Raw genomic sequence first — 26,704 nt, forward strand, 5'->3', positions numbered from 1 at the left:
CTTATAGAAAGGTCAATTCCGCATTCTGTGAGAAGGGATGATATCGGAAGAGTTTTTTTACACCAGATATGAAGTTGGAAGAAGACAAATACATCTGCGAAAACCATATTCAAATCGGATCAGTAGTTTTCATGTTAAAAAAAAAGTTTGGTACAATATCTGACCCCCTCATTTGACCCTTTGGAGAGGTGGGGGGAAAAATTTTTGTACACCAGATGTTAAGTTGGAAGAAGACAAATATATCTGCGAAAACCGCATTCAAATCGGATCAGTAGACAGACAGACAGACAGACAGACAGACAGACAGACAGACAGACAGACAGACAGACAGACAGCCAGACAGACAGACAGACAGACAGACAGACAGACAGACAGACAGACAAAAAACTAACCACAGTTTTGGCTTCTATAGCGATGTAGTAACAGCCCCCGCTTATTATTTTTTGGATATCTTTAATGTACAGAATTGTCATTTCTATATTTTTTATTATAATATGTATAGATAGGTTAACGCTAAAGTCTCATCCAGCATCCCTGATATTACATCACTCAGTTTCAATGACAAAATGAGGTCAACTTAGGCATCCAGCGACAGTCAATTCCGTCAATCATGAATTATGTTTGACTGATGGACTGATGAATGGTATTAGACGGTCACTCAATTCTCTTCAGTTTTATGTCAGTCAAAGCCAAAATTTTCAAAGGTAAGTATACATTTCAAATTTTTTTCCTATTTTGTCAGATGTGACAACACTCATTCAAGATACAGGTAACGTGACTGATGGTTGCATGAAGCAAAAATCAAGATCAGTCACTGCATTACACGACAGGTTATTGCATCAGTTGGTACAACTAATATATATATTCTGTGGCATCAGTCACAGTCATGACTGTGGTAAAACTGACAGCAAAACCTACCGTGTAATGTTTGCCTAATGGCGGCTCTCGACTAATGGCGGCTCTCGACATATGGCGGCTCTCGACATAGGCGAACGCGTTGGCCAACGCGTCTGCAGACGCGTTGGCCCAATGTGTAGAACGGGCGTTCGCGCGTTGGCCGTAGGTATTTAGACGTTGGCCAACGCGCGAACGCCCGTTCTACACATTGGGCCAACGCGTCTGCAGACGCGTTGGCCAACGCGTTCGCCTATGTCGAGAGCCGCCAATAGGCGAACGCGTTGGCCAACGCGTCTGCAGACGCGTTGGCCCAATGTGTAGAACGGGCGTTCGCGCGTTGGCCGTAGGTATTTAGACGTTGGCCGACGCGTCTGCGAGCTTGCCGCGCGGGTCGGAAATGTCGGCAAAAGATCAAAGGACATTTATCGCAAGCTTCGCGCTCCATCCACACATAGGCCGCGCGATCAGTTCGCCCGGAGCGGCGATGAAGAGTGCACGTTTCCTTCTTGTGGCGAATTAACATCTAACTTGACGAAATGTCGAACAATATGAGTATCGAGAAAACATTTAAATTTATTGGGCCCTATGGGTCTATACAGACGGACCGCATTTCAACTGCAATCCAACCGCAAATTGCAATTGAAGTGCAGTTTGAATGCAGTTGACACGATTGCAATAGAACTGCAAACCGAACGCGCAGTCGGATTGCAGTTGACTGCAGTCGTGTGAACTTCATACCGACTGCATCCAAACTGCACTATCCCACCCACCCGTACGCTCCGCTCTCCCGCGCATGGAATCAGTAGCAGTGCAGCTTGGATGCAGTCGGTATGCGGTTCACACGACTGCACGCCAACTGCAACTGAACTGCAATCCGACTGCGCATTTGGTTTGCAGTTCTATTGCAGTCATGTCAACTGCATTCAAACTGCACTTGAACTGCAATTTGCGGTTGGATTGCAGTTGAAATGCGGTCCGTCTGTATAGACCCTATCAGAGTAAAAACTGCCTGTGGAACCAAAAATCATATCAAAAGTTGCAAAAAAAAATAAGGTTATTGGACATTCTATTTTCCTCACGATGTTTTTAGGGTTCCGTACCCAACGGGTAAAAACGGGACCCTATTACTAAGACTTCAACGTCTGTCTGCATTTCTGTCTGTCCGTCTGTCTGTCTGTCCATCTGTCTGTCCGTCTATCTGTCTCCAGGCTGTATCTCAAGAACCGCTATACTTAGCTAGATTTCTGAAATTTTCACAGATTATGTACCTATATCTGTTGTCGCTATAACAACAAAATATACTAAAAACAAAATAAATTAAATATTTAATAAATAATAAATATATATTATTTATTATTAATCATGATAATTATAATAAGTAATAAGTAATAATTTTTATGTAAGTATAATAAATAATAAGTAGTAAAAAAAATATATTTTAATATTATAAAATATGTAAAAGTGAGTTTATTTCTTTGTTTGTTACGTTTTCTCGCCTTTTACTTATTTATTTCGAGAATACCCTTTAAAAACTTTTTCTTGTCCACATTTACAAAGTAATTATAAGCTGTGAATAAATATACAGCTGCAGCTGTTAGCGACTCAACATCCATTTTGAATCCGTCCGCACATTGGCGCGATCCAAAGCATACTGAACGACCTTCCTATGTGTGGATTACTCACAAACGCCGTTGCAAGCGCACTGCCAACGCGTCTGCAGACGCGTTGGCCCAATGTGTAGAACGGGCGTTCGCGCGTTGGCCAACGTCTAAATACCTACGGCCAACGCGCGAACGCCCGTTCTACACATTGGGCCAACGCGTCTGCAGACGCGTTGGCCAACGCGTTCGCCTATGTCGAGAGCCGCCATAAGTCGAGAGCCGCCATAATACAAGGGCGTCGCCAAGGGGGGGGGGCAAAGAAGGGCAGCTGCCTCCCCCTAGAGATTCTGAAAAAGTTGCCAAATATACGAGGGCTGCTATTTATGTATCCGGAACTGGCCACTTACAAGAACAATATTTAAAAAGTAATTACAACATTTGAAAATAGAACTCTTTGGTTGAAGAATACATTTTGTTTCATGTGACGTCAATTATTTTTCCATTGTGGCGTCATTTTGAAAATTGCGTGTCTTCATTTGCCATGGATTTAACGCGTGAACATTTTCGTGCAATGATTTACTACGATTTTCGGCGTGGGCTAAATCAACAACAGTGCTTTATTCAACTCACCGCAACTTTTGGAGATGAAGCACCATTAAAAACCACTGTTTATCACTGGTACAGTGAGTTTGATCGTGGGCGGTCTATGCTCACGGATGAAAATAAAGAAGGTCGCCCAAAAACAGCTGTTGTCCCACAAAATATAGATGCTGTGCGGGAACTAATAATGCGTGATCGTCATGTTACATATCGCGAGATAGAGGCGTCCTTAGGCATAAGTATGACGAGCATACATAAGATATTACACGAACATTTGGCTGTAAAAAAAATATGTTCGCGTTGGATTCCGCACAACTTGACAATCGATCAAAAACGGGCTCGTGTCGATTGGTGCAAAAAAATGATAAAAAAATACAACCGTGGTACGTCAAAAGCCGTTTATAATATCTACACAGGTGATGAATCTTGGATCTATGCATATGACCCCGAAACTAAACAACAGTCAACGGTGTGGGTGTTCCAAGATGAGCCGAAACCAACAAAAGTTACTCGTGCAAAAAGTACTTTGAAGCAAATGGTCGCCTGTTTTTTTGGAATTAATGGACATGTGGCTACAGTGCCATTAGAGAATCGTAAAACGGTTAATTCTGAATGGTATACGACCATTTGTTTACCAGAAGTCTTTGAAGAAATAAGAAAGGACAACCGACAACGCAGAATCATATTACATCACGACAATGCTAGCTGTCACACCTCAGCTGAAACAACTCAGTTTTTGGAGGGTCAAAAGATCGAATTGACTGGTCATCCGCCGTACAGCCCTGATTTGGCACCTAACGATTTCTTTTTATTTCCATACGCGAAGAACAAATTACGTGGTCAACGTTTTTCGAGCCGCGAAGAGGCTGTTGATGCGTTCAAAATGCACGTTTTGGAGATACCTCAATCAGAATGGAAAAAGTGCTATGAAAATTGGTTCCAGCGTATGCAAAAGTGTGTCGATCATCACGGCGAATATTTTGAAAAGCAATAAAACCATATTAAATGATATATGTTTGTTTCTTTTTTTAATTCCGGATACATAAATAGCAGCCCTCGTAATGCAAACAACGACCACTATAAATTAAAATCTGATAATTAAAAAAATACAATGTTATTATAACTTATTTACAAGTTTTTTATTGCATAGTCAAGAGCTTGTGCTCGTAGCTTTACACATTGGACTCTGTACTGTCACAGAATATATATTTATATAGTACAAGATACTGTTTTTACAATCGCTGTAGATGTAAGGCTCGTAGTACAAGTGAAAACCTTCATGTGCTGTCGACTTTACCTACAATTCATAGCTACTTTTCTCATTCGTAGAGAATGAGAAAAGTATGAATTGTAGATGATTGTAGTAGGTAAAGTCAACTTGCCCCCCCCTGCGCCATCGGCTGGCGACGCCCTTGGCCTAATATATTTTATAGCTAATATTAGGACATAAAAATACAAACCTAGATTTTAAACAATATGTTTATTTCCTCTATAAGGTTAATAACAAAACAATATCTACATTTCAAAATCATAATATGTATAATCATTCATGTGCCTCTGAAATCTAGGCCTGAACTGTGTCCACGAAAAACAAAATGCAATAGGTTCCATTTCACCCACACAACAAGACAAGCTAAACATTTATACCACCACATACAGGCCTAAGTGCATTGAAATGCTGAATACCTTAAAAAATTTTTACAACCTAGCATACCGTTAAAGCATTCAGGATGACATTATATTAATATTATTTATTTATTTATGATGTGAACATGTTGTATAGTATATTACATTATTTTTGGTAAGTTATCGTGGCATTGCAGGCATGGGGGGCATCTGACCCGTCATGGCAGTGTTAGTTCCAAGCAGCACCTGAAATAAAATTGGGATAGAAAAAATCTTTTACTATTCATAAAAGAAGTCTAAGACACCTTTGGTAAAGCAAATGTAATTGTTTTGCTATGTTAATAAGTCACTAGTGTTACATCATTCACTATACTTAACCCATTAATCCCCAAGCGGCAGTCGGCCGCCGCATAACAATTGAAAATCTATTGTCTGCGATACCCACAATGGAGGTGTCAACTCCCAAGAGGTTGAATTCAACCATGTAAACAAGAGATACCCAAACTTATTTTGTCTACTGCCCATTTGGAGAACAATTTATGTTTTAGCACCCCCTTTGTTTCAATTTAAAATGCATCCAGATGAAATAAATCTGCCCCAAGCCTCTACACAACGCCCCCCATTTTATTCTGGGTACAACACTAGACCTTCAGCGCCCCCACAAGGGGGTGTTATCGCCCACTTTGCGAAAAACCTATGTAAACAATAGATTTCCAAGAATCCGCGATCGAAGGATTAATAAGGCTCTTGCATGGTGCACCACTATTCAAGAAGACTTCAAAAATAGTATCAATAAGCCTCCTACAGTCTACAACATAAATCATGAATGTACTTCCAGAGAAATATACATGAAGAAAAAAATTGACATAAGTACTTACTTGTTTCTGTTGTGATTTTTGCATTTCTTCAACTTGAGCCCTCTCCACTTCAAAGATAACTGGAGCAAACAGTATGACTGAGGAACTTGCCACAATCCACATAACAACACGGGATAGCTGATATAAATTCTTTACACCAGATCTGAAAATGATATATTTTTTATTTTAATGTGTTCTAGTGAGAAAAAACCTAAGGCAAGAATTTATCATGATTAAAAGGGATTCTCTAGATTAATAAACTTATAAACTAGCTGTTAAAACTTCTTAGTAAAATGTTAAGATAAATCCATCTTAGAGATAAGATTATCTATATTATGATTATTATCTCTTAGTTTAGTTACAACAACCATAACCTAAATACCTAAGCAATCAGTCAAATTAGTTAGTAAGTAAATAATGCAATTGTTTGTAAAATTACTCATAATGCATAATTATAAGGTTCGACAACTGCAATGCATAGGTACTAATTGATTAGAAATTGGTTCAGTTTATGTAACTATACTGTACTTGGTGAAACATGGCGGTAGCGGTCATTGACTCCCTGTCAAAAACTTGTCATTCATTAAAATGACAAGTTTTTGACAGGGAGTCAATGACCGCTACCACCATGTTTCGCCGAGTACAGTAAATGCTTGTTTACTTACACCGTCTTTGTTGTGAGTGTGTATGTGCCGTTGCGTACACATTCAGGGAACATCTCTGTTAGGCCCCACAATCTCTCCGATAGGGTTTCATCTGGCTCCTGAAATGATTACACAATAATTGAAAATGTAGGTTATACCAACATATTGAATGAGGAACACTTTTGAATTAATAATAAAAGAGTTTCATACGTACATCGTCATATTCCTTAAGCGCTACGATCGGTGGTGGTACTGAAGCTGTAGGGGACGAACCAAGCTGGAAATTTAACCAAAATATTAACAATAACCATATGATTTTTTCAAGCAAATATATATTTCATGAAGCGCACATACCACGGGTGTGTTGAAGGTGTCTTCAGGTCTGCGTTCTGGTGTATCATCCTTGCTCGTGGTTAAAGATTCCATACCGCTGTCGCTTTGTTCGTTATCATCGGTCACTAAGTCCATGTGCATGATAGACATAACAAGCTACTTAATTTATTTTAATCACAAGTACTTCGTGTACTTTTGCCAAAGTACACAACGTTTATAGTATTTTATAAATTTTCACCAAAAAATTTCCACATTTAGAAATTGAACCTCGATATTCCCGACTCTGTCAAAATGTCAAATTGGAATGTTTTTTTTTTCGATTTACAAAATTTGCATAGATAAGAAATAAAAAATTTCTGATGGCAATTTTTGACAGCAGATTTTCAAAAAATATCCTTGAGGCCCAGCGACCACATAGCCTCTAGACGCCTAATGCAAGGCGAATACATTCAGACAATATGTAAGACTTATAGGTCTTACTTTAGATAATGACAGCGAAATCTGTCTTAGTATCGACCACATCCGTGACCCGTGTACATCTCGTGCGTTTCATACAAAATATTTTTTTTACTGTCAAGAATCAATTTATTCGGAGCTCAAATTACACTGGTCTGAATCCATGACGAAAGCATTTGACATAAGTCATATCCCTTTCTATCAAATACAAATTAGTAATGCTTAACCTTTCCTCCGTTATCGTCACGCGTCACTAGTGATGTGATACCAACTATCTTTCAGAGGTATAATATTTTTTTTATCGAAAATCGAAACAAAGCGTGATATGCTCAAGTCATTTTAAGTTGGACTGTTGTTAAACAACTGATTAATGATTATAATTTATAGCAATAAAAATTGTCGACGATTACTGAGCTCTGCAGTACCAACACTGTTTTTGCCAAATTTAGTAAGAGAAATATGGATAAACCATCTATCTACTACCAGGGCCCCCGTAAGGGCTTCTGGCGCCTGTGTGCAAAAAAGGATTTAGGCGCCCCTTAGTCAAATTTTTTCGGTCCTTGGTTTTGGCGCCCCTAAAGATGGCGATTTGGCACCCCTAGAGGATGGCGCCCGTGTGCATTGCACACATTGTACATATGGTAGCGAGGGCCCTGTCTACTACTACTATCTACCCATCACAAAGCGTAGTTTTTTGTCGGCGTTGCGGAGTAATCATGAAATCTTATCTTGAAAGCGTAAAGAAAGTAAAGATTTTTAGTCACTAAAACTTCAAGCAGTTTTATTGGCGAACAACTATTTTTAGAAATAAATTTCCATCAATTTCGTTGTGACTTAGAAATCATGTGGCGGAATTAGCAAGTCAAATAATCTATACCTACTAATAATAAATATAAAGCTGAAGTGTTTGTTTGTTGTTTGAACGCACTGATCTCAGAAACTACTGGACCGATTTAAACATTTTTTCAGTATTCAAGGAAGGCTTTATTATATATCCTATGTAGCCTTTAATATATTATCACGCTAAGACCAATAGGAGCGGAGCACCAATGAAGAATGTTTCAAAATCGGGTGATTTTTCCTATTGTGCTGCGTAAACTATAAAAGTTTCGCAAAAATCATATAATATCACATAATTTTTGCCCTTTGAAAGTTTAAAAAAAGTACCTATATATAATTTGTAAAAAAAAGTATGTTTTTAAATATAGGTAAGTATACGACAGTATATATTATAAGTCTATGTTGATAAGGGTGAAATACGGTTTCCTAGGCCAAGTTCTACTAGAAATATGCATTTGTTCAATCATATTTTGTTCAATGAAATTCAATATAGGTCAAGTCATAAACCTATAATGCTAAAGACCAACAAAGAGTGCGAGAGAGAAGAAAATCCTTTATGGAATTATAACAAGATGAAAAGAGAGAGGCAGTCTAATGAAAATTGTAACAACTTTTATTTGACAGGTCGTCAAAAGTCGTCAATCGTTTTTATGCCCTTTCGGTATTTGCAATTTTTGTTGTAGACCCATCATACTAAAAGAATTTCTGACGTGTCAAAATGTATGAGCGGGGCGGGGCGTCCGAATTTTTGTGATCAGAAATTCGGAAAATGTGCGGCCGGACTAAAAAGGACATATTATCTTATTTTAACTAATATAGTATAGTATAATATAGCTAATATAATATAACTACTATAATATAGAGTGACTCTAAAACTAGAGGAAGGTTTATATTTATATATCATAATCATTTGTTTTACAGATTCCCTCAAGATCCTCTAATAAGAGGAAAATGGCTGAAATTAATTGGGCGTGTTGGTTGGAATCCCAAGAAAAATTCAACAATATGTAGCAAACATTTCATTGAAAATTTTTAAAGAAAAATTAGAATAAATACTATTTTGGTTAAAGGAGCTATCCCAACTTTATTTGTGCCAGTAAGTTTGACATACTGTTGCACTTGTTACTGAAGCAATTATTAAAAATAAGCAATTATAAGCAATTAATGCTTTTTAGTTCATTTAAGATTATACTTATATGAACTAAAAAGTATTAAATAATCCTTATTCTGTACTCAATCTTCATAATTTTGAAGTCGGTACCAGTCCTAAGTATATAAGTTGCTGTTATACCTATTCTGTCAGAGAACTGGCGATTAGGTTAGCTGGTACCGATTGCAAAATAATGAAGATTGAGAACAGAATTAATACTGAGTACAGAATAAGAATTATTTAATACGTTCATTTAAGTAAGTATAATATTACTATTGTAATTGCCTTGGAAGTCGGTTTTAATTTTTTGTTTAAAAATAATAATTTTGCTCATTTTAGCTGTCCTTAAGGTTTTCTATACTTACAGTTGGTGTTTTAAAAAATCAAAATCAAAATTGCTTTATTTCTGAACAAATCTAAAATAAAATATATTTTCAGAATACATGGTGCCTACCACCGGATCGGGAACTAAGCCGACGAGAAGAACCGGCGTAAGAAACTCGCACGCCCACTTTTTACCAAAAAAAGTGAGAAAAAAAATAATCTTTTAAAACAAAATTTACAATGCTGTAATAAAAATTATACAATGTAAACATAGATAGATACATAATAATTGTAAGTCATGTAGAAGTAGCCTTGCAAGCAGTCATTCAGCATTCTACTCCCAAGATGTGCCATCGTTTATGAAATCATTTTGGCTTTGGCACAAAACGTTCTTTGACTACTTTTTTAAATTTATTAATCGAAAGATTTTGAACGTTTTCTGGGACCATATGTTCCCATTTGAATATCAAGGAGTCACCTCGATTTCTCATTGTTTCCATCACCAGACCACCACTTTTGTGAACATGATACCTACTCGGAACAATACAATGTACAGCAAAAGAAAAAATTTGAAAATCGGTTCATAAACGGCGGAGTAATCGTTGAACATACATAAAAATATATCCACAGGCGAACGTCTAGACTCCTCCTGTTTGGAAGTCGGTTCAAAATAATTGTAATAAAATATTATGATATTTTATAATATGTAAGTATTTAATTTAAGAATAAAATATAATATACTATGTGTGTTGTTTACTTTCAACGTTTACTTTCAATGTAAGGACTGATTTACCAGATAGATTTTACCTGAGTAATAAATAAGTAACTTTATAATGTGTTAAGTGTAAATTATTTACCCCTATAAGAACCTCATGTCATAACATATCCGACGATTGAAAAATCATTCCAAAAGAAAATGTGTATCTACTTTTCAATCGTCACCTTTTTTTGCCAATTAAAATTTATGATACGTAATTTGAAATACAAATCTATCAAAGTTGCATATTATTTATTTCTTATAGAAACTCAGGTAAAATAACTCGAACGGACTAAACTATCGATAGCAAAATACTATACTATCGATAGTAAAATATACATCACTAGCCCACGCACACATTGACAGATCAAAAATGGTCACGCATTTTTGAGTTGTCAGGTGGTCTTTACGACAGTATTTATTATGTCTATGGGTCAAGTAGCCTATTTATATTTTCTCACTTTTTGCCATTAGATTCTAGGAAGGTAATTTTTTTAAAGAAGTTGTGAGCTTCTTTCCATCCAAAAAGTCTAAGCATCATAAACAATGCCAATAAAGAAAAAAACTGTCAGTACTCTTCGCAAATTGTCAAACAAAAGTCAAATGCTGTCAAAATCTCAAAATATGACTAAACATTCGTGAAGAAAAAGTCGCTTTTAATAGAGTTTATTATTGTTTTAGGTTTAGTAAGCGATTAGTTTAATAAAATGGCAAACACGGGGCTGTTGCCTTTCGTGCGTGGTGTTGATTTCACTTGTAACGACTTCGGCGTAAGTTTACTTTTACAAATAATAGTACATAGTATGATATCATCATTAACCTCCGTTTTAAGTGGCCTAAATTCTATATTTTAATTTTAGGGCGACAAATTTCCTGATGCTATTGCGCACATGACTGGTCTCCAATGGCTCAGACTAGATAAAACGAATCTAGACTGCGTACCCGAGGAGCTAGGAAAACTTATGAAGCTGGTCAGTATGCCCCTTAAAACATTATTTACATCATATATACTGTTCGCTAACATGCTCAATATTTACAGGAAAACTTATCGTTAAAAAAGAACAATCTAGAAAAATTATTTGGGGAATTAACAGAACTAAAATGCCTACGGTCTCTGAATGTGAGGCATAACAAAGTGAAGAGTTCTGGTATTCCGGCCGAGCTGTTCAAGCTAGAAGAATTGACAACACTGGACTTGTCCCATAATAAACTTAAAGAAGTACCTGAAGGATTGGAGAAGGCAAAATCTTTACTTGTACTAAACCTCAGTCACAATAAGTATGTATTTCTAACATATTATGGTTGTATTTGTTTTATTTCTGGAAGAAAAGGCATGAGTAACAAAAAAAAATTAGTAGAAAATAGCAGACCTTATCTTTCTTACCTTATCAAATATAAAATTTGTAGTAAGTATCTGTTTTTAAATATAATAAAAAATACTATTAAAAACTAGATAAATTAGATATCTTTATAATTGACATGCTGCTGGGGTGTTTTCCAAATACTAATAATGTAATTACTTATTTATTCACTAGTATAACACATTTTTTTTTTCAGAATTGAGAGTATACCACCAACACTGTTTGTTCAGTTGACAGACTTGTTGTTTTTGGATTTGTCCAACAATCTATTGGAAACTCTGCCCCCTCAAACTAGAAGACTTGCAAACCTACAGACTCTGATCTTGAATGACAATCCACTTGGACTGTTTCAACTTAGGTATGTATTTTAATAATAATAATATCTATGGACGCTTCACACCACGTCAGTCTGGCCCCGTACTAAGTACCTAAAGGACTTGTGTTACAGGTACCAGACAACGGAAATATATTTAATACTTTTATACTATACATATATTTAAGATTTTTATTATATCATACACATATTTAATACACATCCAGACCCAGGAACATTGAAAACTTTTTGTTCCGTTGGCGGGATTCGAACCCGCTACCCCCGGCTTGAGCTACCAACGCGCTCACCACTGAACCACAGAGGTCATCAAATTTTGCCACCAGCACTTGGGGTTGGGTTTTCACAATTTTATTTTATACAAGTTTATTACTATAAAAAAAATTCTTTAGAAAGTTCCTATACTATATCCAGAATCCAATGCCTACTGTTCTCAATTTTATTAAAAATACATTTAGTAGTTTTTGTCTGAATCAGTAACAAACATAAATACTAACAAACTTTTGCCTTTGTAATATTAGTTCAATATTATATTTTACAAAGTGTGATTTCTTCTTTTCTATTGTTATCCCTAATAACTCTTATAAAGAAAACATAACATAGTTATGTTTATATAAAAGATCCATGTATTTCTATTTTTTATGAAACTACATTTTAAAATCTTCAATTTAGGTTTATGTTCTTAAAATTCGAAGAATGGAATACAAAACCCTTGTTTATTGATGTAAACAAAGTTTTGTAACCTCAGAAAGTAACATAATACTTGTTGACTAACTACATTTTGGAACAAATGTAATCTTTATTATTTTTTAAGAATGATGCTTAGGAAATAATAATGATTATATATTAAATATAAAGATATACAAGATGTTAGTGTAAACACCGTTATCCTTGAAACCATCTAATGAGCCCATCAAAATTAAGAACTTTTTTTATGAGAACAATGCTGGGAATAAAAAAAAAATGCTGTCTTCATACCCATACGGATGCCCGGATCGGCAATTTGTATGGGTATGAAGATGGAATTTTTTGAGTTCCCAGAATTTTCTCATAGAAAAAGTTGTTCATTTTGACGGGCACATTTGATGGTTTCAAGGATAACGGTGTTTACACTAACACATAGTATTTTGTTTCGTTACAGACAACTGCCATCTTTACAAAGTTTGAAAACTCTGCATATGCGTAACACCCAACGGACTGTAGCCAACTTGCCAACGTCATTGGACACTCTCTGTTGTCTATCTGACGTAGATCTTTCTAAGAATGCTCTAACCAAAGTTCCAGACGCGTTATACTCTCTACAGAACTTGAAGAGGCTTAATTTGAGTGACAATGAAATAACGGAGATTTCTTCAGGTAATGGTTTTTAAGAAATATTTTTCATACAGGCAGCACCTGAGTAGTTGTGTTTATATTTCGAAAGCCTTGTTTGTTGTCCTCATGATTTTCTATGAACCATGATATACTTTGCTGCAATAGAAAGTATATAATTTAAGTAGAAGGATTTAATTCTTTTTAAAAATGATAATCTAATATCCCCCATAACATGAAGCTTCATACGATAGACGCATGTGATCCTGTTGATCTTTCAGTTAGCTTTAAATTTTACATTTTGATGTAGGAAACGTTATACATCTATTTAGCTCATGAGTTCGTTATTCCAATGGGAGACCATTACTTGTTATAATGACGGCAATTAGAGGAAAAAAGTCCACGCAATATCGTTACGCATGTTGCTCTTACATAGCTTAAAGGTACGCGCACAGTTTGTCGACGCGTGCCGGGGCGGATCGGGGCTCAGCGCAGCGCAAAATGCGCTATAGCCTATAGCGCACTATTGCCGGGCCGGGTCGCATCGCATTGACGGATTTTAACGCTCACTGTGTCGGGGCGTGCCGGGGCGGGTCGGCGCGCAACGCATTGACGGATTTTGAGCCGAGGCTTGCCGGGCCGCATCGCATCAAATCCGCGCGCCGCTTGCTAATAGCACACTGTTGCCGGGGCGCAGCGGGTCTTGTCGGGCCGTGTCGCATTGACGGAAATCCGCTGAGCAAAAATCCGCGCCGATGCGCCCCGGCACAGTGTGCGATACGCGCATCCGCTTCCATACAAATTGTATGGAGGCGGATTTTTGCGATGCGCCCCGGCACGCTGAGCCCCGGCACAGCCCGTCTCAGTGTGTTCACTCCTTTAGAGTGCGTAATTACTATAACGCAACGAAGATTTATTAACAAAAAAATCTTAGTTTTTATTACACATTACATTGATCAGTCTTTGATCTGGTTAAGGTGGGAATATGTTTATGTTTCTTTAACATTTTTCCACATATAATCGGTCTAGCTCGTGTATGTGTCTACAAGAGGAACCAAGGTGTTCCTGCGCTTAAAATTCAAAGCACAACTTTTAAGCCTATAAAAATAATTAAGTAAAATAGGATCATGAAATTCCCAACTATCTTGACATTACTGTTTCGGCGAAGTGCAGTCGCGAAACACGCAAAAATTCGTCCAGAATACTTGTTCCTGAAATGGAACAAGGCGTAATTCTGGACGAATTTATACTCGATTATACGAGAAATCTTATAGTCGAGTATGAATGTAATATTAAAAGTGGTAAGCATTTTAAAAGCATGAAAGTTATTTTCAGCATGTAGTTAGTACAGAAGAATTAGATTATTATTCCCTAAATCATAAATGTATTATATTGCTTTTTTGTAATTTATAGTTGATGGTATCACACCTTATTATAGGTCCACAAGAGGGACGTGGGTGTGGTAACAATATTTTCGTACGCAAGCAAAGAAGCCCAGGAGCGGCATTTCATTATACATATACGATTTTCTATGTTCTGCGAACTATAAAATAGGCCGTTATCATACTAGCCGTTAACGAGCGGCCTTAGGGCGGAGCGGCGAGCGATACGTCGCGGACATATTGTATCGGATACGCAACGTTTTTATCTCGCGATTTTATCGACTACAAAGCAAATAACGCTGCTATCTCGTTTCGCGTCCGCTACGTATTTACGACGCGTGCGCGGCGGGTTCGTGGCACGTACGCAAAGTATTCGCTGCGTGCCCATCCCGCTCGCCAATCGCTAGTATGACAAAGCCCTTATACTAGATTCGAAGACTTTATTTACGATAGAGTGAAGCAAGTAGTGAGCCAATCAAGCGGAAAGTAACAAGCTATTTGATTAATAGTTACGCAAATACCGCTAACAAACGCACTTCGCGCACGCAACGTCACACAACGCATTCATCAATCTAGACTTCTCTCGCCATGTTTTCACTTATGTTAATAAGTGCTTGTACATAAAGTACTTAAGTGCTTATAAGATGTATGATGTAGACTGAAGACTATCTTGTTAATGTAATAATAATTCATGTTTTATGCAGATGAAAATGCTACGATTATCAACATATAGGCTCTGCCTGCATAAATTGCGTATCTCGCAATTTCGCCATAAAGTAGTCAATAAACCTAAGCCAATTTATATCATAATATACGTTTAATAGGTAAAGGCAGGGGTTAGATAGATAGATAGATAGAAAATGCTTTATTTGTACAAAACTAAATTAAATTACAATTTAAAATAAAGTAACATAAGAACCTGTACAAACAGGCGGTCTTACCGCTGAAAGCGGTTTCTTCCCAAAGTGTGCGCCGCGGCGCCCTGGTGCGCCGTGGAAAGGCAAGAGGGGCGCCGTGAGTCGATCCTCCATCATTATCCGAAACCACAAATATTATAAAATTAAATTATAATAGATATAAATTATTAATTAAACAAAGCAGGCAAATGGTTAAATATTTGTTTATTATTATTTACCTGCTTAACATAACTATAATAATTACCTATCATTAAAGGTGTTTATTTATGTATCTTTTTGTAATATCTAGGTAGAGTAGGGCGCCGTGACAAAATATTGTGACGTGTAACTGCGCCGCAGGCTGAAAAAGATTGGGAAACCCTGATTTAAGGTCATCTTCACAAATATTTACATTCATAATGGCGATACGAATCCACAATATTATGTCACACAAAACTTAGATTTTTGGAACGCCAATTGTGTCACGGTTTTTTAAAATATCTTTAACATGTATTGTCACATTTATAATGTCCCTTCCTACCCCCTAAGCTGTTAAGTAATATATGGATGGACCCTAATGGTAATATTATTCCAGCCATGGACATATGGCAGAAGCTAGAGAGTCTTAATCTGTCCCGCAACAATCTCACGTCTCTCCCGGCGAGTCTGTGCAAGCTGCAGCACCTCAGGAGACTCCATGTGGACGACAACAAGCTGGACTTTGAGGGTATACCATCGGGGGTCGGGAAACTCGGGAATTTGGAGGTGTTCTCCGCCGCTAACAACTTGTTGGAGATGATACCTGAAGGACTCTGCAGGTATGTTGATTGGTTGTGAAAGTTGGTGTTTAATAAACAAGGGAAAATAAAGGTAGACAAATCCCTATCATGGGCGTACCGAGGGGAGGGCAGGGGAGGGGGCAGCTGCCCCCCCCTGGATCATGTTGACGTCCCTACTAAGTATATTGTATAGTACTTTCATCTATAAAAATTAAAAATAATAAAACGAGTTTTGCCATTTGTTTGCAATAGAATACTTTTACAACTAAAAATTATAATTTTTTTATTCTTTATAAACACCTAGCTTATAAAAAATCTGATTTGCCCCCCCTGGCCCAGAACCTGGGTACGCCCATGATCCCTATTATTTATCCATCAATACTATTGAAGTTTAAAAATATTATGTGGTATCGAAGTAGGTAAAGACTGAAGAGGTTATAAAAAAATCTTAACTTTTTTAAAAGCTCGGAGGAGTGTTGATTATTATTTTATTGTAATCAAAGTAACTTATTTACGTATCAGAAATCGGCTATGACTCCATTCGTAATAGTTTATTATCCTTATCATATATTTTTTCTCACTATTACAAAATGTCTTGTTTGCTGGTCTATATTTATGTGAGAAATTCTTATTTATAAATGTTTGTGATAATTTTCTTGTGACAAACTGTACAATGACCCTAGTAAAGTTTGCACTTACTGTAACTATGATTAAAATGTTTCCTTCTCTCCATTTTGAGAAGTCGCGACATTTCTCAAGATTATTTCGTCTGTGCTGTGGTCGACCACCACTAATTACGCCATTTCAAACAAATCTTGTTTATGTATAGTTTTGTGTCTCGATTCACTTGAACCATAGATTGAGCCATTTTAATAAATTACAGATGTGGTTCCCTAAAGAAGCTAAACTTAAGCTGCAACAAACTCATCACATTACCCGATGCTATACACCTACTAAGCGACCTGGAGAGTCTGCAGCTGCATGGCAACCCTGACCTGGTGATGCCACCTAAGCCGGTGGAGAGAGCCAAGGGCTCTGGTCTCCAGTATTACAATATTGACTTCTCACTGCAGACCCAGTTGCAGTTGGCTGGGGCTGCTACTCCCGATTTGGTGGCTTCTCGTAAGTATTTATTATATAGAAGAGTATACATGGTGTGTGTATAGTGTGTGTGGTATGGGTTCAAAGCTTTTATTCAACCCACAATATATATAAAAAGTCAAGGTCTAAATTTTTTATTCAGAATAAGTAAATAACACTTTCTGAACGAACGAACACTTAGGCCGGTATAAATAGTCAGTACTTAAGATGCGACCCGGTCTCAAGACGCGGTTAGGCTCTGTGATTGGTCCAAATTTTGACAGCCAAACAATCACAGAGCCTGAACCGTGTCTTGAGAGCGAGATGCATCTTGAGTACTGACTATTTATACCGGCCTTAGAGAGTACATGACTAACCTCCCTGCCACTTATAATAATCGCCAAATTAATTAATAAAGCTGTGTTAAATCTTTAAGTGAGCTGGCAACCCCGGCATGTGTGCATTACGCTCCACAGTCTACTTCTAAAATTAATATTAAAAAGTGCAACATTTCATTTTACTCATCACCAAAGTGAAGCTAGAAGTGACTACGACCTGTGATATTGTTTTTCACCATATTTTTTTAGTATAAACAGTGGTTTGCAACTAATTACATCATTGGTTGTAATATTTTTCTACCTTCGTATATTCAAGATTTGTTGTTGTCATACAACAAAAGTCAAAAATTACCCTCAACTGTCAAGATCCCATCTGTCAAAATCAAGTGACAAGTTAATTTGACTTTGACATACGAATAGTGTTACCAGGTGCTAAGAATTTTCCGAAATTAGTACAAAATATTTTTGATTCACTAATATAGTTTTTTGTACTCATTCTATTATTAAAACAATAAGGAAAAATGAAGTGCGATATTTGCGAAGTTTCCTTTACTGATGGTGACTTCTGCCACGGCTGCAGGCGTAACATGGATTTCACTTGTGCTTCTATATCTGAGTCAGGCTACCGCAAGCTCGGTTCTGAGAGAAGATCCCTCTGGAGATGTCCTCAGTGTAAGCTGTCGTCGAGCCCGCGCCCAAAGTCACCGGCTGATGAACCTGTCACTCTTACCTGATTTTGATGGAGTTACGTGATGTGAAGTCTCAGCTTAGCAAATTGCCTGATCTTATTGAGGACATCAAGCTGATAAAAAATGACATCTCTGACCTGAAAGCCTCATGTGACTTTAATAGCTCCAGAATAGAAAACTTAGAGACCAAGGTTCTAAGTATGGAAAAGCATGCCTTGGAATCCCAAAAGATGGAATCATCCATATCTCGAGATTTGGCATTACTTAAGAAAGATAACACGAATCGGGAGCAATGGTCCCGGATGAATAATGTGGAGATAAAGGGAGTACCGACTAAACATAATGAAAACCTCTTTAGCATTGTTGATTCCTTAACAAAAGTTGTGGGATACTCGATTCCTAAAACACAGATTAACTACATATCTCGGGTTCCATCGCATGACTCCAGGCAGAAATTGATTATTGTGAGCTTTATAAATAGATATATTAAAGAAGAGTTTATTGCTGCAGCGCGTGTTCGTAAGCAAATAAGTCTTAAAGATGTCGGGCTGGGTGAAGAGGATAGACGAATTTACATAAACGATCATCTAGTTCCTGATATTAAGAAGCTGTTAACAAGAGTAAAATAATTTTCTAAACAAAAAGGATTTCAATACGTATGGGTAAAGTTTTGTAAATTCACATCCGGAAAAATGATAGAACACCAGTCCACATCATTTCAAATTATATGGATTTAAGCAAATTAGCTTAGTATGCTTTATGCATTTTACATTTCGATTTATCTCATTTATTAAGTTATCACTTATACATACCATTATTCATTGCTTGGAATCACGCACTTGCAGCTCCATTGCTTTTCTATATTTTTTGCACAAATTATATGATTTACTTTTAAAAGATGTATTAGGCTACCTAAACAAATGGTGGTGGCATTATCTGAATAACTCACACTCGCACTCGCTAACGCTTATGATTTATTTGTCTGGCGCTTATAATTATTTTATTGTGTACTATCTGTGTATTGCTCTATTGAATTTGTTATACCTATTTGATTCGTGCTTATATTATGGTGTTTAATTGCTTTGTTTTAAATTTAATATTATTATGTATCTATGGGCAATTTTACTTTATATTGCGGAAAAAAAAAGGATTATTTAAAAAAAATATAATAATCTGAAAAAATCTATAGGTGGTATTTATGCTTTGATTTAACTTTAACGTTATTTTATTTAATACAATATTTCTTATTTACCCTTTTAATTAGTTCCCTAGAAATATTGCTATACAGAAATAGAAATCTGGGGTACCATAATATTTATGAACCATCTATGGAGTTTGTTAACGATTGCTCAGTGCTAAAATGTAACGATATTACTTCCTATTCAAGTAACATTATTGATCATTATTACTATGTCGAAGGGTCACTTAATCATCGTCAGAATCTCTACTATTCATTTGTTTGGTTCGAGTATTATATTTTTATGCGACCATTAATTACATTTCATGTAATTAATATCTATTATCAAAATGCGCGTGGACTCCGTACTAAAACTAATTGTTTTAAAAGAAATGTTTACCTTAATTCATATGACATCATTTCTATAACTGAGACTTGGTTACTGGATGGCATACATGATCAAGAACTTTTTGATAGTCGATATGTAGTCTGGCGTGATAGAGATTACTCCTTAACAAATCAAACACTAGGTGGCGGTGTCCTTTTAGCAGTTCGGCGAGACTTCGCTGCTACGGGACGACCAGAATGGCACATAACTGCTGAAGACCTCTGGGTTACAGTCTCTCCTAGGAAAGGATTGGTATCTAAGATCCATTTATGCACAATTTACTTATGCAAACAAAATGAGGGATTCAGCTCTAGTGAGCAGCTAGATAACTTCTCAAATAATTTATTTGACGTAGTCAATTCATGTCCTAATGACAATTTCATTATATTAGGAGATTTCAACCTCCCGTCTATTGAATGGCATCCTCAAGGAAATCAATTCGCAGCAAGTAGCTTATCACTCACCAGGAGCCATATCAATTTCATTGACACCCTTGCTCAGTGTAATCTTTCACAACGCTGTCAAGTTCGCAACCACAATAATCGGTTTTTGGACTTGACTTTCTCGAATTGTGAACTTGCTATTCATGCCTGTGACGACCCATTAGTCCCTGAGGATATACCCCACCATCGATCGCTTTGTATTGACCTTGTGCACAGCTCAGTTTGTGATTTAGATACAAAAAGGAGAGAAAAATACTTTTATAAAAGAGGTAACTTTGATGAAATTAACAATACATTAAATTCAATCAATTGGGATGAATACCTAAAAAATAAGCCTTTGGAAGATGCTATTAAATACTTTTACGATAAACTATATGATCTGCGAAATTCTCACATACCGCATAAAATTACCACCCCAAATTATTATCCCCCCTGGTATAGTCCGGCTCTTAGAAAGGTATTAAAAGAAAAATATAAGTACCACAGTAAATATAAGGTCTATGGCAACCATAGTGATTACCTCTCTTTTTCACATCTTAGAAGAAAAGCCAAATCCCTTGAGCGCTCATGTTATGAACAATATATTCAAAGTACTGAGAATGCACTTATTAGTAACCCAAAAGTTTTTTGGTCTTTTATCAAAAATAATTCGAGAACCTCATCAACTTTTCCCTCCTCCATGAGCTATGATGGAGAGATAGCTAGTTCTGGTGACAAAATTTGTGACCTTTTCGCTTCATACTTCCAAGCAAATTTTCTTAACTCTAGTTCCTCCGATGGTAATATTAGTACTGAAGCACTGCCAAATCATAGTTTCATTGGTGAAATTTAAGTGAACCCCAAAAATTTACTGACACTTCTAAAATCAGTTAATTTGAATAAGGGCGCGGGGCCTGATGACATACCTCCCCTGTTTATTGTCAAGTGTGCCTCGAGCTTAGTTACTCCCTTGTTAATATTATATTCGCGGTCCCTAAATGAAGGTTATGTACCAAATATCTGGAAGTCAGCATTTATCACTCCGGTGCATAAAGCTGGCGACAAGTCTTGTATAAAAAACTATAGGCCAATATCTAAGTTGTGTATTTTTGCAAAACTGTTTGAACGTATCGTTTATAATGCGATTTACCCATCGCTTAGACATTGGTTTATCTTGGAGCAACATGGGTTTTTAAAGTCTCGGTCCACAACTTCTAATTTAATTCTTGCTTATGATTATATCAGCTCCAACATGGATTCTGGTGGTCAAGTAGATGTAGTATTCACTGATTTTTCTAAGGCCTTTGATCGTATTGATCACTCTATTCTTCTTCAAAAGTTACTTCTTGCGGGAATCCACGGAAACTTATAACGATGGTTCACTTCGTACATTAGCAATAGGTCTCAAGCTGTTGCTATCAATGGATACATGTCAAGGTGGACATTGGTGCCCTCTGGAGTACCGCAAGGTTCACTTCTGGGACCTTTGTTATTCGCAATATTTCCTAATGATGTCAACACGTGTTTCCGCTATTCTAAGTTTCTATTATATGCGGATGACAAAAAAATAATGAAAAATGTCAGTTCACCTCTTGACTGCCATCTTTTACAAGAAGATTTGGATAGGTTCAGTGAATATTGCATTAGGAATAAACTAGATCTCAATGTATCAAAATTTTATGCGGTAACATTCAGCCGTAAGTCAAATTTAATTAATTATACTTATAACCTTAGAAACAAGGAAATAACAATCAAAAATTCTATGAAGGACCTCGGAATTATAGTGGATTCTAAATTAATATTTGATGATCATGTTAATTACATTGTAAATAAAGCCTCTAAAGCACTTGGGTTTGTTATCAGATCAAGTGGGATCAACTATACGTGGTAGAGCCATGCTTCGGCACGAATGGGTCGGCTCGACCGGAGAAATACCACGTTCTCACAGAAAACCGGCGTGAAACAGCGCTAGCGCTGTGTTTCGCCGAGTGAGTGAGTTTACCGGAGGCCCAATCCCCTACCCTATTCCCTTCCCTACCCTCCCCAATTCCCTTCCCATCCCTACCCTCCCCTATTACCCTATTCCCTCTTAAAAGGCCGACAACGCACCTGCAGCTCTTCTGATGCTGCGAGTGTCCATGGGCGACGGAAGTTGCTTTCCATCAGGTGACCCGTTTGCTCGTTTGCCCCCTTATTTCATAAAAAAAAAAGTACTAATTTTAAATCTATTAAGGCCATCAAAATTTTATACTGTTCATATGTACGAAGCATCCTGGAATATGGTTCCGAGGTCTGGAATCCTTCTTATGACATATATAAAAATAGAATTTAGTTAATCCAGAAACGCTTTCTAAGGTTTCTTCAGTTTAAGTGCCACCTTAACCTTCCTAACTATGAGGAAAGGTGTAAAAGATTTCACTTCCTTACCTTATGTTATCGCAGAGACATTTTGTTTATGTAAGATTATCAACAATGTCATTGATGTCCCTGATTTATTATCAAAATTTAATTTCAATGTTCCCGGTAGATACTTTCGTAATTATTTACCGTTTCATGTCCCACCCTTTAAAACGTTTTACCGCCGTAATGCATTTGTGTGTAGAGCTACTGCAAGTTTTAATAGGTTTTATTCAGGTAGAAATATTGAAGACATCTTTAAAATAAAAACGCCCGAGATTTGTAGGCTTTCAAATGAGTATTTTAAAACTGAAAAATGAATATTGTTACATTTATGGTACTGAGTAGTTACAATGAGTAATTAGTGCGTTTTGTGAGTGATCTTTGTATATAGATTTAGCTATGTTATTTGTTGTTAATGACTATTGAGTGTTGATGCTTATTTTGCTTATTCTCATTTTCAAGTTACAACTGTTGCATGTTACATAATATTAATGCTTATTTTTTCTTTTTTTGTAAATTATATGTGAAAACTTTATAAATGGCTTTATGTTTCTATAATAATTGTACTCCTAGTGAAATTTTTGAAAAGCTGTAAGTTTTCTGAATAAAATAAAATAAATAAATAAATAAATTATTATATATAAATAGGCTTTGATTAGTATATGTGACCTCCTTTCCAAAATGTAGGCTGCAACCACACCTGCCTAAAGTTATGATAGAAGCGACAAGTAGGTCAATGATTTGTGCTGAAGGCAGGCCATGGTAGCCCTGATGTCACTGCGACCCTTGAGGATCTATTGTGACTAAGTAAATGATACAGTAATTAATGATAATTATTATAAGATAAATCTGAGGATAAATCAAGTTAACAAAATTAAAATTTGCATTTTGTTACATATCAAGAATCTCGCAACAACTCATTGTTATCTTATTTTTAAATTCCCACAAGCAACTGTAGTTACATTTCGTTCAGTTTGTAAAGTAGATTGCTCAAATTCGAATACACCTACTTACCAAGTTTAAATAGTTTCACTTTTGAAAATTCCTGCTCTTTGAATGTTAAATTGCTAAAGATCATTTTATTCCACAGCCGCAGCGAAGTCTGACCCTATAGCTCGTAAGCTGCGCCTGCGCCGCGGCCGGCCGGAGCCCGAGCAGAAGGATTCCGCGCTCATACTGAAAGGCATGCAGGAGCAAGCCAACACGCAGAACGGACTTAGCGATCAACCTAATAGTGAGCTCAAGTAAGTACATTTATAATACTGAGTAGTAAGCGGGGCTAGACGCAAGAGACGTCTTGTTGTAGATTTTAGGCTCAAAATCAAAAAAATTTTTATTCAGAGTAATTTTTTTACAAAAATATTTCTGAACGTTGATACAAAGGTGCCCACCACCGGTTCGGGAACTAACCCAGCGAGAAGAACCGGCGTAAGAAACTCGCACGGGGCCATCTTTTACTAAAAAGATGGAAAATTACAATTTGAACATATTATATAGTGCACCAAGGCTTTAAATGAATATGTCAATGGGCGCTGCTGGTAAAGGAGGTCAAAAATGACGTTGTCAAGAATGACGAAAACTAAACAAGCTCAAACATAAGATACCAACTTCAACCGAACCATTTTTTTTATACTTTTAAATTTTGTTATCCATTTCTTGATATTTCTAATTCTTACTAGACCGAAGCGATGGGACGAGAGTTTAGAGAAGCCGCCCCTGGACTACTCGGAGTTCTTCGACGAGGAGACGGGGCAAACGCCGGGCCTGCTTATCTGGGAGATCGAAAACTTCGTCCCCGCGCCTGTTGATGAGGTATTTTGAACCTTATTCCTGTGGATTACCACATCCACAGGAATATTAATTTCGATGCTATTAAGGATCGAAATGAATAGCTATTTAAGAACGCATTTGTAAACAAATAATGGTACTTACCCTTAGTAAACTTGCGTGAAATAGTTCTACAATGGATACATCATACACTAATACAATGTTTCGTCCTGTTTTATTAATCGCTTTTTCAACTTATCAGAAAAGGACAAAGATTGTATGGCTTATTCAATGTGTGATGTGTCAATATCTTTATAAGACGGGGGTTAGCTTTTAAGTACGCTGTAGTTTTTACGTATAAGCTTATATAACAAATAATTTATTCTAGTTTTTTTTATCGTTACTAGAAAAAATAATTTAATTATTATTAATATGCCATGTTTTCATCAGGTTGCGTATGGTAAATTCTTTGAAGGCGACTGCTACATCATATTGAAAACCACCGAGGACCAGGGACAACTGTCCTGGGATATACATTTCTGGATCGGTTCTAAAGCTACGGTGAGCAAATGTGATAAATTGATAATATTTGTGCCTGTTTCACAATTTTCTAATAGTTGCGGTATATAGTTGTTGTGTGATTTAAGTTTCTGCTTGAATTGAGTAACAGAGACTAAACATGGAAACAGATAGACTAACTAAATTGCGATATTCTGTTTAATAAGTTAACATAATGAGCTCTAGTTCTGCAACTGCAAACGGACATTTACTTGACATAACCTAACCAAATAGCCTGCCCAACGCCCATGTTTCAATTTCTCTGTCAAATTTTATGATTGATGTTACACAATGCCCCTTATTCTATTTTTGTAGCTGGACAAGGGCGCATGCGCAGCGATGCACGCGGTCAACCTGCGAAACCTGCTGGGGGCGAAGCGCACGCAGCGGCACGAGCAGGGCGACGAGAGTCCCGAGTTCCTGGCGCTGTTCCCCGCGCCGCCCGCCTACATCAGCGGCAGCAGGACGCCATCCGGCTTCTTCACCGTCGACGACCCGGTACGTAGACGAGAGACCCGGCTCCCGACTTCCACAACAAAACAAGTTGCGGGGCCACAACGGTGCCGTATGAACAACGACGCCGCACAGCTAATTTGACCGCATATGCAGTGCGGTTCGCGTGTGTTGGCGAATGTAGATCATAGTTGCATCGTTTCGATTCCTTCATTTACAATGTTTGCCTTTGATTCAGAAGTTGATGCTCAGGATCAGTCGCAAGTCATCCTCGACCAATAACGCGCGGTATTTCTTCGAATTAGCATCCAATGATAATTGAATCAATGTGAAGATTTTTTTAAACAGTAACATAATGTATCGAATTCGATACATTATGTTACTGTCAAAATTCCATTATTCCATATTATTCCATTCCTCCACAGCACTACGTCACCCGTTTATACCGTGTCCACGGAGCCGTTGCGACCGGCCCAACTATGGGCCCAGCGGCCACCGGCTCTATCCACCTGCAGCCGGTCAGTGTGTCGGCGCACGAGCTCGACCCCCGATACGTGTTCGTGTTGGACGCTGGTCTGCAGATATATCTGTGGTGGGTTTTTTGTTTTTTGGGATTTTTACACTGACACCCAATCTCAAAAACCCAACAGTTAGCAGAGACAAAGTAATCAGTTCCTTATTTGCACTAAAAGTGGTGGTTATAAATGTGTTTGTGGTTAAAAGTGGTTAAAAATATTTTCAGTATAATTTTTCAATATCAAGGCATAGTCAAGGTCTAAGTATGTCAGAGCGGCAAGCGATTATCGTAAACGCTAACGCCAGCGCCACAAAATGTATGAGATTTGAAATTAGTATTCGCTAGCGAAGCGATGACTTATGTCAAATCGCATACATTTTGTTAGCGTTTACGATAATCGCTTGCTACTTGTCTACTAGGACAGAGCAGTCAGGCAAATCAGCCGATTCAGTAAAGTGGTATACACTTTGCTAAAATATTTAATGGAGTTTTAGAGGGAATAAAATTATATTTTCCATTTTACAGGAACGGTAAGAAAGCGAAAAACACATTAAAATCGAAAGCACGACTCTTCGCCGAGAAAATAAACAAAGAAGAGAGGAAGAATAAGGCTGAGCTGATCGCTGAACCCCTGGGCAAGGAGCCGCGGTCCTTCTGGAAGACTCTAGGATATGAAGAAGATACGCCTTTTGTGCCACAGGTAATCACAATATGAAAAATATTTCTAATCTTTATCCGTAGGAATGTAATATACATATATGTTTTATGTT

General features: G+C 37.1%; 2 protein-coding genes across 2 annotated transcripts in view; one reads left to right on the forward strand and one right to left on the reverse strand.

The window, feature by feature from the left end:
• Window positions 1–4,559: 4,559 nt before the first annotated feature.
• On the reverse strand, window positions 4,560–6,858 carry LOC121733304 (mitochondrial import receptor subunit TOM22 homolog). The gene is made up of 5 exons (XM_042123519.1): window positions 6,580–6,858; window positions 6,440–6,502; window positions 6,247–6,344; window positions 5,603–5,744; window positions 4,560–4,970 (listed from the first exon to the last, which is right to left on the reverse strand). Exons 1-5 carry the CDS (start codon window positions 6,706–6,708, stop codon window positions 4,905–4,907), a joined length of 498 nt encoding a protein of 165 aa, XP_041979453.1. The 5' UTR covers window positions 6,709–6,858; the 3' UTR covers window positions 4,560–4,904.
• A 3,849-nt stretch (window positions 6,859–10,707) lies between these two features.
• The window catches only part of LOC121733300 (protein flightless-1), a 28,374-nt gene continuing 12,377 nt past the window's right edge, over window positions 10,708–26,704 (forward strand). Inside the window, exons 1-13 of the mRNA XM_042123516.1 lie at window positions 10,708–10,855; window positions 10,946–11,056; window positions 11,125–11,363; window positions 11,643–11,804; window positions 12,919–13,133; window positions 15,962–16,184; window positions 17,029–17,267; window positions 23,730–23,883; window positions 24,319–24,451; window positions 24,857–24,967; window positions 25,280–25,462; window positions 25,843–26,009; window positions 26,460–26,634. Coding sequence (XP_041979450.1) covers window positions 10,793–10,855; window positions 10,946–11,056; window positions 11,125–11,363; window positions 11,643–11,804; window positions 12,919–13,133; window positions 15,962–16,184; window positions 17,029–17,267; window positions 23,730–23,883; window positions 24,319–24,451; window positions 24,857–24,967; window positions 25,280–25,462; window positions 25,843–26,009; window positions 26,460–26,634 — 2,175 coding nt within the window. The 5' untranslated portion in view covers window positions 10,708–10,792. The remainder of the gene's footprint in view (window positions 10,856–10,945; window positions 11,057–11,124; window positions 11,364–11,642; window positions 11,805–12,918; window positions 13,134–15,961; window positions 16,185–17,028; window positions 17,268–23,729; window positions 23,884–24,318; window positions 24,452–24,856; window positions 24,968–25,279; window positions 25,463–25,842; window positions 26,010–26,459; window positions 26,635–26,704) is intronic.

This window comes from Aricia agestis, chromosome 13, assembly GCF_905147365.1.
Source record: "Aricia agestis chromosome 13, ilAriAges1.1, whole genome shotgun sequence".
Classification (NCBI taxonomy): Eukaryota; Metazoa; Arthropoda; class Insecta; order Lepidoptera; family Lycaenidae; genus Aricia; species Aricia agestis.